This window comes from Gastrolobium bilobum, unplaced genomic scaffold (assembly GCF_033153095.1).
Source record: "Gastrolobium bilobum isolate Gb01-03AN ecotype WA unplaced genomic scaffold, APGP_CSIRO_Gbil_v1 utg12205, whole genome shotgun sequence".
In the NCBI taxonomy this organism is placed as follows: Eukaryota; Viridiplantae; Streptophyta; class Magnoliopsida; order Fabales; family Fabaceae; genus Gastrolobium; species Gastrolobium bilobum.
This window is the reverse complement of record NW_026899230.1, coordinates 332,988-343,270: the sequence shown is the minus strand read 5'-3', so window position 1 is coordinate 343,270 and position 10,283 is coordinate 332,988. Positions and strand designations below refer to the sequence as shown.

At 35.5% G+C, this 10,283-nt stretch overlaps 1 protein-coding gene across 1 annotated transcript; it reads right to left on the bottom strand.

Moving 5' to 3' along the window:
- Nucleotides 1-2,061: 2,061 nt before the first annotated feature.
- Nucleotides 2,062-10,006, bottom strand: LOC133288671 (protein NRT1/ PTR FAMILY 2.13-like). The gene is made up of 4 exons (XM_061486488.1): nucleotides 9,940-10,006; nucleotides 9,597-9,814; nucleotides 3,433-4,007; nucleotides 2,062-2,926 (listed from the first exon to the last, which is right to left on the bottom strand). Exons 1-4 carry the CDS (start codon nucleotides 10,004-10,006, stop codon nucleotides 2,062-2,064), a joined length of 1,725 nt encoding a protein of 574 aa, XP_061342472.1.
- Nucleotides 10,007-10,283: the final 277 nt, after the last annotated feature.

The following is a 10,283-nucleotide window of genomic DNA, read 5'->3' as shown; positions in this document are numbered from 1 at the left end:
GAGCCTTGGTACATACCATTTCTACTTAAGGACACCTCATTGATATACCATTGCTACCAAATTAAATATCAAGAACAAGAACCAAGTACTCAACGAAAATCAGAATGAAAACTAATTATGCAAAAACGTAGCTAGAGTTTCAATTTCCTCAATTTCAACTTAATGAATATACTTTTCTCCTCAATCAATATTCAACTCATGTTATTGACAATTGTTAAAAGATTAATTAAAACCCAATTCCATGGTGTTTAAATTCTTTACTCTATTGAAAACCTTAATTCCTTAGTGATCTTGCTTAGGGCAAGCATTAAGAATGAAGAATTAAAGAAGTGATAGGTTTTATTAGTCTATCTAGATCAAACAAAACCTAGCAATCAATCAAGTCATAATTTCACACCAACATCTCTATTCCGATGGAAAAGGTCAAAAGTCAAAAGCCTCATCTTTAGGGTAGGATATGATATGGGGCTGATAAGCCTATATCATGTCCTGTGTTTGATGAACACCTGATTAGCAAACTGATAAGATTATGTAGAAGGAGAAAGGAGAAAGAAAAAGCAAAATATAATGCAATAAATACAAATATATTGGATAGCGTGGGGATATATTGGGTATCCAATATTGATATCCTACCTCTTGAATCCTCACTCAGCTCCTCCCGTAGGATAAGAAATCATGTATTGGATAGGATAAAATGAGACAATATGATAAGTTAATCATATTCTATTGACCCACCAAACAAGAGATAAAAATAAGATATAATAAATTATCCTATCCTATCTTCTTCATCAAATGTTCCAAACAGCCCTTAGGTTCAAACAATCACAACTACTGGAATCGGCACTCACTTAAGTGCATCATAAACATTCTAATTGCTAGTACTTCAATTAATTGGGAAATGTGCAGACAATGCAGTCTTGTAACTCCTAGTTTTTTGCTTAGACTCGTGTTGAAATCCTATTGTCAAAATATATTTATAGAAATGCTGGATTAAATTGATGGATGGTCGACAGGTATCCGTATATAATCAATGCGGCACCTATGTGTTTCGCTATGATTATTTATTTATTTGGCTGTGATAGGAAGAGGGAGAACTGAACAGTGCTTGTTGAGATAGACATAATACCTGTATATTTAACACGATTCTTAATTTAAGAGATGCCAGGGATGATGTACGAGCTCTTGTTGTGTGGTATGAGATAGCATTCCTTTACAATAAATAAGTTTTTATATAAGCAAGATGTAGATGTTGAGGTTAATATGCACATGCACATGTATCAGGACAATAGCCTTATATCAAGTCTAATCCGCAAATCAAAGTTTAATTCCACACAAACTCTCACAGATCTAATATGTTCTCGAAGTTTGGCTCTTCATGAATTACCGAAGACATGTGATGTACCTTGCTATAATATTGACCAACATATCTAAAAGCAAAAATTGAAAGAAAGGATACAAACTTTGACACTAACCTATAAAGTTTAGAGACAACCAATGGACCATATATAAATGATCAAATCAAGTTGTAGAATTCTTGTAGGGACCAATACAGAAAGATAAATACAAAGTACAGACAAAGCAGGAGTTAACTCATTCATATAACATTATTGTGCACTTAACTCTCAAATATAAATCTCCCAATATGTTAAGGTGGCTTAGTTTGTCATACCAAATGTCCAAAACGACATGCTCAGCAACAACTGTTATACCTTTGGATATTTTCCCCTTTGTTGGTGCATTTATATTCACATATATAAATTCAAATTCTTAGTAGCCCACATGACATTTCTAAAAAAGAAATCTACATCATAGCACAAATTCCAAAAAAGTGAAGGGGAGAAGAGTAACGATAGTTGCACGAAAAAATATAGTGTAAAAATAACATAAGATTAAATATAATTGCTGGAAAAAAAAAAAAGGCACTCTTCAGTTTATTTATGTGAAGTCTTGATACATATATAGCAGTATGGTAATGCTATCTTAATTTCCTCTTCAATTTGTTCATGCGAAGTCTTCGTACATATATAACAGTATGGTAATTTTATCTTTCTTTTAGGCCATTTATGATCCTAACTCCACATCATGAGGATTATCTTGGAGACCCACACTTTCCTTGTAGTGGTATCCTCTAGCAACATAGATAAAATAGACGAAGTTCAGGACCCCTGTCCCTGCTATGAGGTAGTAAAAATAATCCAACCTACCAGCATTTATATCATTTGTCAACCAATCTGGATGGCTATGTGTTTTGGTGGTATGATGAACTGTGTTGACTATTATGGTGCTCATATAATTAGCCAAACCAAAAGAACACCAGAACAAGGAATTACCAATGCTTCTCATGTGTTCAGGAAATTCCCTATTAAAGAACTCAATTTGTGCTATTATATTGAAGGCCTCGAAGAAACCCATAAGGATAAGTTGTGGGGCTAGCCATAAGACTGACATGGGAGCAACACCTAGTGGACTTGGATTTGAATTTGCAGAATTTCTTCTCACTTTTTCAACCAAGCCAGAGACAATCATAGAAAGAATAGAGAACACCATGCCAATTCCCATTCTTAGAAGGAGACTGATGCCCCCTTCATGCTTTGTCATTTTTCTTAGTGCTGGTACTACAACTCGGTCATAACATGGAACCCACAAACCTATGGTAATAAATGATATGACTCCAAGGGAACCAGCTGGGATTTGAAATTTGGGTCCAAGATGTCTGTCCATTTTCATGGCTTGTGACACAATAAATGTTCCTTGTAATTGTACCATGGAAATTAGAGTAAAGATCCCAGCTGCCCAGACTGGAAAAGTTTTTGCTAAGCATTTAACCTCTTCTACTTGTTGGATGCTTGCAAGTTTCCACTGATTTACTCTGCTCCCATCTTGGTTTAGATCACCCTCCATTATTTGAGCAGCTTTGTTCAAGGCCCTAATTAAAGAGAAATTAAGTTATGTATTAAAACATTGTAAGCTTTCAATTTTTGCATGTTAGTATCAATCTCGTCCATCAAAGTTACTGGTAAAAAGAAACTAATCAAAGTGCAAGCAATTTGTATAGATATCTTGTTAATTGTTATAGAGATATAATGTAAAATTATTAATGCGGCCTTCCTCTAACCGTTTGAGTTCTTGGGTTAAATTAGTTACTCTACATGGTATTACAACCTTTGTGATCAAGTGATCACGTCGCCTCTATTCTATTAATAAATAATTAAATATTATGAAATTTTTAAGTATAGACAAATGAGATATGTATATTGTCCACTTTTCAAGCCCAACAGACATTTGTTTAATTGATGAGATGTTATAATATAAAATTATTAATGTAATATTCACTTAACAGTTTAAACTTTTGAATTGAATGTTATCTTTATGGTAGCAATAATATCAATGATATAAATTTAGAATAAATAATCAATGACAGAGATATCCAACCTAAATTGTTTTGTTAAAGGAAGCTTTGACAAGATAACTTTCCCAGTCAGTGGAGGATCATAGAAAACTCCATCTTGCTTGTCCTGACCCGGAAGCTTTACTTTTCTCTTTTTGTAGGCAGCCACAAGAACATGGGCAATACCAGAAAAAATGCTTCCTTCAGCCTTTACATACACATAAACCCTTGTTCCAACAAAGAACATGATTATGGAGAAAATCATGCAAACAGTTGGTATCCCCAAACCTAATGTCCAGCTCACAGAATCTTGGATATAAACCACAACTGTTTGAGCGACCAATAATACCAATGTAAATGAGGTGTAGTACCAATTAAAGAAGCTGTTGATCCCTTTCTTTCCTTCATCTGTAGTTGGATCAAATTGATCAACACCAAAGGGTATACTGCATGGCCTTACCCCAGCAGAGCCTATGGATAGAAAACAAAGTCCCAAAAACAGCACACCCATTTGAGAATTGCTTGCCCTAACGCATTGATTCGATGCTAGTTGCAGGGGAGTACAAGGTGGAGGGTGCAGCTGTGGCAACCATGATGTTAAAGTCACCACGATCATTCCCTATTTGACAATGTTCAATACAAAATAATTAATTAAAAAGAATATATATCTAAAATATCCAAGAATATTCTAGTAAAACTTCCGGTTCAGTTATAACGATATAACTTAATGCAAAAAGACCAAAATAATTATAAAAAGCTAAATCATTTGAACTTTTACTTGAATCATCCGTACTGATGCATGGCATATAATAAATATAGATATTTAATACATGTCAACTGAATTGAATTTTAGATTTATTATGTGTGTTTTTGTATACTTTCTAGTATTTTATTTATATAATTTAATAGAAAATAGTATTTGGAATTAAAATTGATAGAAAAATTAATTTGAATATATATATGTTTTTTTTAATTATTCGAGCAATGTATGCTAGCTATTTTTGTATTTATAAAGGTAATAAAAATAAGTTAATAGCTTGGAAGCTAGTACACTATATATTACAATATAAATCAAACTTAGATTTTACGTGCCTATTAATTTGAACTATAACGAACCGGATTTAACTCATTTACAAATGGTTTGTCGCGACTCGCGAGCTATATGCGTACCAGGGTAGCCTCCGTACATACCTGTGCATGCAAGCAGATGGTGTTTTTTATGTGGTAGCAAACTGGTAACCATCTTCGCTAATATTGGTGGGTCATGCACAGGCAATCGCCCCTCAAATTTAACAAATTTTTATCTAAAACTATATCAATTTGAACTTATGAGAAATGTAATATAAGATTGTCCCATTTATTTTTATTGTTCTTTGTGTACGAAGTTTTTTTTTTTTGAGATGTTTGATTCTAGAAAGATCGAGATGTCCAATCATAAATTAATATATTTCTACAGGATCTAAATACACTCTCTCATATACTTATATGGGAAGTATCTTAGATAATAGCGAATCATTGTGCATTATAATAACGGCGTAGACAAAAGGTAGGGTGTGTGTACACTGACAGCTAAGAGATATAAGATTTAGAAGGTGAGTACCTGGTTAGCTTAACCCTTTAGTTATAGATAGATTACCTGACAAGAGTAGACTTTTGGGCCTCTTAAGAATATTGCAAATCTAGTTCTTGATCCATTGTTGTCACATTAGGATTAGTATTATTAAGAAATATTTCCTTAATTTTTCTCTTAGCTGTTAGCCCTTCTTGGACCTTCTAGAATGTGGGCATTTATGACAGATCCATTACAATTTCCCCCTAGCCAGATAGTCTGGATGTCTAGGCTGCCGAGGTGTAATAGTTGTTGTCTCAGTGTTGATGGACTTGTATTTTATTTTCGACAATTTTCCTCTGGGTTGAAACATTTCTTGACCGATTAATTAGGTCAGCGATTGCATTTGTTGTCTCTGATTGTGTTCAAGATCAAACTTGTCGAGCTTCGTTGCTGGAATCCATTCTTGTCCTACTCCATGTTGGGTGCTTTGGTTTAGTACTAGCTAAGTGAGTCTAGACTCATCTTTCAAGTGTACAGTTTTGGCTTCTCATGTCGGTCGAGCTTTTCTAACCGAGGTCTGTATTAGAAGTGGAGGGGTTTTTCCTTTGACCTCCTAGCCAGGGTCTTATCCTTGACTTTCCAAGTTGCGATGCTTTTTCTAGAATGCATGTAATCTTGTTGATTTGCGCTTCGATTTTCATTCTTTGGGTACTTCCTGGTTCACACTGAGTGACTTTCTTTTTGTGCTTTCTGATTCGAATTTTAACTCAGGCTTTGAATTGTTGTGCCGGGTTTCATGAGTCGGGTACTGAAGTTGTCGCTCCGGTATTCCTCCATCAACCTTTTTTGCCGAGATTCTGCTTGGAGTTGGCTGATCTTTCTTTAGATTGCCTTGTTCGGGTACCGTTTCTTTTGTTCTTCATGTTTTCTAGCATTTATATCTTGGTCGGCTTCACTAGACTAGGTTGCCTGGGCTGTGATGGGCTAAAATCTTTTGTCCTTTCTTTCTCCATTCGACGATTATGCCTTTATGTGTGTCTATTTTTGATTGGTGGGCTGTTCCTTGGGAGTCACATGTTGCCTTCACTTTTTGTGCGCTATGACAGGGTCATGTGAGGCTGTGATCTTTTGTCTTTCCTTATGACTTTCAAGCCTTTTCACTTAATATGAGCTTTGAAATCGGTTTGTTAGGGTCTCGCCCTATAAAGATTTTCATTTTATTTTGATGTTGCGTTCCTACACATGCCCCCGAGTCAAGAAGTCTGAGTGTTCGAGTTATCGAGTTGTTGTGTTCTTAGTGTGTCTCGGTCATGTCCAAGTCCATTCAGTCTGATGATCCCATATGTCCCATATAGTTGTGTGGCTGAACTACGGTATTTTTCTTACACCTTGGCCAAGTCCGGGTTCATCCTTAACTAGAGTTTGCTGGGTGTTCTTTGATTGCATGCCATTTTTTTGTACCGACTCCTTATCAGTGCGGCGATATCTAAATTTCGCGTTAAACCTTGTTGCTGGGTTACCTGCAATTTTGCTATTTCTTTTATTGTTCTGACTTTCTTGGCTGAGGTATGGCTCTAGAGTAGCTGGTATTTCTGTAGTCCTCCTTGTCCGTGCTTCTAGTTGCCCTGTTTGGGCTGGCCGGGGTGTTGGCCTTCTGGCCTTTTATGTTTCTTTTGTATTCTTGTGATCTTTTTTGCCTCCTTATGCTGGACCGGGTTCAGGAAAATGTTGGGGTCGCCTTGGAAGACCAATAGTTGTGTGTCAGAATGCCGACTTATTTTGTAATCTTTCTACTTTTTTCCTTTTGTGGGCGCTTGAGTCCCTTTTTTGGGTTGTAACATACATCATTGGGTTTGCTCCCAGTCTTTGTTTCCAAATATGGCCATTTTACAATTTTTTTTGTTATTTATAATGCACCTTTTGTGGAGTCAGATTCTTTCGTGTTAGAATTAGCCCGGCTTCTCTTGCTGTGGTTTTTGTTTTAACTTGGCTTCTTTCACCCGAAGCCTTGAGTAGGCGAGACAGTATTCGCCTCTTTTAATTTTGAGCCAGGCTTCTCTAGCAGTGGCTTTTGTTTTTGACTTGGTTTGTTTTGCCAAAATCTTAAGATTGCGAAAGCGATGTTCACCATGGGTTTTTTACCTGATCCCCGTTTCTTTCGTATTTGTTTTCTTATCTGAGCTTCGCTTCTATCGCTGTGGCTTTTTTATCTGAGCCCGACTTCATTCTCCGTGGCTTTCTTATCTGAGCTCCGCTTCTTTTTCAATGGCTTGTTTAATGAAGTCGTGGCTTTTTAATTTGAGCCCCCTACTTTCGTAGTAGCTTTTTTATTTGACTTGCCTTCTTTCACCTAAGTCTTGAGTTGAGCCTGGCTTCTCTTATCGTGGCTGTTATTCCGACTTGGCTTTTTTCACATGAACTCTTTAGTTTGGCTTCATGTCAGATCGGGCTGCAATCCTTTCGTCAGGATTGCGATCTCTATGAATCCATCTTCATTTTGAATTGGGGAGCAATTCTTTTATTAGGATCGCGATATCTCCAAACCTGTCTTTATCTTCATCTCGGATTGGGTTGCAATCCTTTTATTAGGGTCACGATCTCTTCAATTATGTCTTCATCTTCATCTGTGATTGGAGATCAAGGCTATGGCTGGGCTGATTAGAAGCTCGGGGTGATGATTGATTTGTTGAACTTGGAGCTCGATGATGTGGTCGGGCTGATTTGGGCTCGGGTCAATGGCTGAGCTGCTTAACTTATACGAGATGAGAGCAGTGGCCCATTTGCCATTTTGGCGCTTGAGGCGGTGGCTAAGCTACTTAACTTCCGAGACGTGAGAGTAGTGTTTTAAATTCATCAGATTGGACTGGCTGGGTCAACCCCGGTTTCAGTGACCCAGTAAGGGCACTGGTTTAAGCGGTCATTTGGATCGATCATGCAGTTAAAATGATTTTAATCGGTTGACCCAGCCAAGTCTTGGGGACTCGATGAGTCATACAAAACCCGACAAATTAAGTTTTTTTTTTATAAAAAGAAAAAAGTTGACACAGACAAAAATGATGTCGTTTCGTGTGTGTCAAAAAACAAGACCCTAAAATCTTAAATCACTCTCATTGTGCCGCTCGTGTGTTTTGCTCTCAACTGAAAACAAATTTCCACTAAGTCGCTGTCCGCCGTCGATTGTTGCTCATCATTCGCGTGGTTGCTGCCATTGAACCTCGACTTGCAGGTCCCCTATGGCTAGGAGAAGTGTCTCGACCTCCCGGAGTCCGGGTTTGTTAAACAAGAACCGGCTTACAACTTTGGGTTGCTTTACATTTCATCTGATTTGTTGATTTCGCTTGTTGATGGAGTTATTAAAATGATAAAAAATAGTTCAATCCCATTTCAAGGCGGATGGTTTTATGTACCAACAGAATCAGCAAGGGGAATTGGTAGCTCAGTTTGTATGGAACATACTTTGTCAAGTTTTCCATTTGGAAATGTTTTATCTATTTATTATAGGTTTTATAATTATCGTTCAATACGAGAATTGAAATCTTCTTACACATCATTCGATTTCCGTGCTGACATAGGTCTTATATATATATTTTTTTAACATACGAGTTTTACATATTTTTTGTCTCTACAATATAAGATTTCAATTCTCATGTAACTTGAGAATTATAAAATCCATTTATTATATGGAAAAAATGTTTGTTATTTTAAATGACACAACTTATATTATTTCACTCTCACAAAGAAATGGGACCCACATCTTTAATTTTTTTTGTTCACTCTCTCTCTCCTCTTTTATCTATCTCTTTCTCTCATTTAAAATGACACAACTTTATATCCATTAAAACGGCATGCACTTTTCCCTTATTATATTCCATGACAATCTTCTAAAGATAGTTGTGGTCAGATAATTTTGCTTTTTTCTTTCTTTCTTTTTTTGTCTTTTCAGAGGAGCTTAGCCCAACCAATTGTCTTTCTCTACTGCTCTTGGCATTACATTGCTTGCTGCCATCTTCATAGCTCTCTTATTAAAAGACTACACTATTATTTGGTTATAATCGAGTTTTTCAAGCTTAGTTAAGTAATGACGTACCCACTATATATAATGTTCTGTGTTAATTAGTGTACATTTTGTTTTCCCCGACTTCTCTCACCAAATTTTCTAACTCCACCATTAATTTCTAGGAGAAATATTAGTGTAAAATATAAGTAAATTAAATTAATTATTAATATATAAATAATCATGTAATATAAATATTTACATATTTATTTAATATAGAACTCGTTTAGATAAGTTTTTAAGAAAAACATTTTTACGATCATTGTTTTTTCAAAAATAATTTTTTTTCTTACGTAAAAAAAATACTACAACTGCATTTTTATGGGTTGTTACTTTTTTTAAAAATATTATTAATTAATTATCATAAATTTTTTTAAACATGTTTTCGAATTAAAAAAACTATTTTTCTTTTAAAAAAAAATAAACATGTCCATAAAGTAATAATATGATTGTCACTGATTTATTTAGTTTACTCGACTTGTATTTCTCCATCTCTTACAGTATAAAAATCCACAAATGACAATAATCAGCCAGTTCTAACAGATTGTTCTATACTAAAAATCTAACCATAAAAATAAAAATAAAAAATGAAAACTCCTTACCAGAAGAGAAGCAAATGAAGCAAAAGCTATAGTACGGAAGCGACCAACATAAGCATCAGAAATAAAGGCCCCAACTAGAGGGGCGAAGTATGTGATACCAGACCATATGTTGAGAATGTTAGAAGCAGACACTAGATCCAAGTGAAGCTCTGTTGTCATATACACCATAAAGTTAACAGACAACCCAAACACTGCCAACCTCTCAAACGTTTCATTCCCTGCAATATTAACCAAAAAAGAAAAAAGAAAAAAGAAGAAGAAGTAGTGGTAATTTAGCTTTGTTTGTGGAATAATCACATGATTTTATGGAGAATAAAAGTCTACTTAGAAAATAGAAATAGACCTAAAATATAAGGCATGGCCTTCCATCCCCCAGCTTTCTTAGAATCCTTAACCTCTTCATCCAACATTTTCTCACAGTTACTTGTGTTTGTCTTTCTATAGCTATAAACTAAAGAGCTCACCACTAAATATATCTGGCTTCGGTATCAATATTATTATCTCTGTTCTCTCATCTTAAGGCATAAGGCTATATGTGTTCAGGCTTGGTGGGTGTTTGAGCTATGATACAAGGTATAGCCAAATATTTATATGCATAAAAACATAAGAATGATGGAATGGTCGAGGAGAGATTTTTGGGCTCTGAATTTCGAATAAATCAAAACTGATATGGCGTAGGCCGAATTT

Excerpts from the sequence above, each read along its gene's own strand:
- LOC133288671 (XM_061486488.1), bottom strand. The coding sequence starts at position 10,006 with ATGTTGGATGAAGAGGTTAAGGATTCTAAGAAAGCTGGGGGATGGAAG. Across the intron at positions 9,815-9,939 it reads GGCCATGCCTTATATTTTAG|GGAATGAAACGTTTGAGAGG; the intron begins GTCTATTTCTAT and ends TTAATATTGCAG. Across the intron at positions 2,927-3,432 it reads CCTTTAACAAAACAATTTAG|GGCCTTGAACAAAGCTGCTC; the intron begins GTTGGATATCTC and ends CTCTTTAATTAG.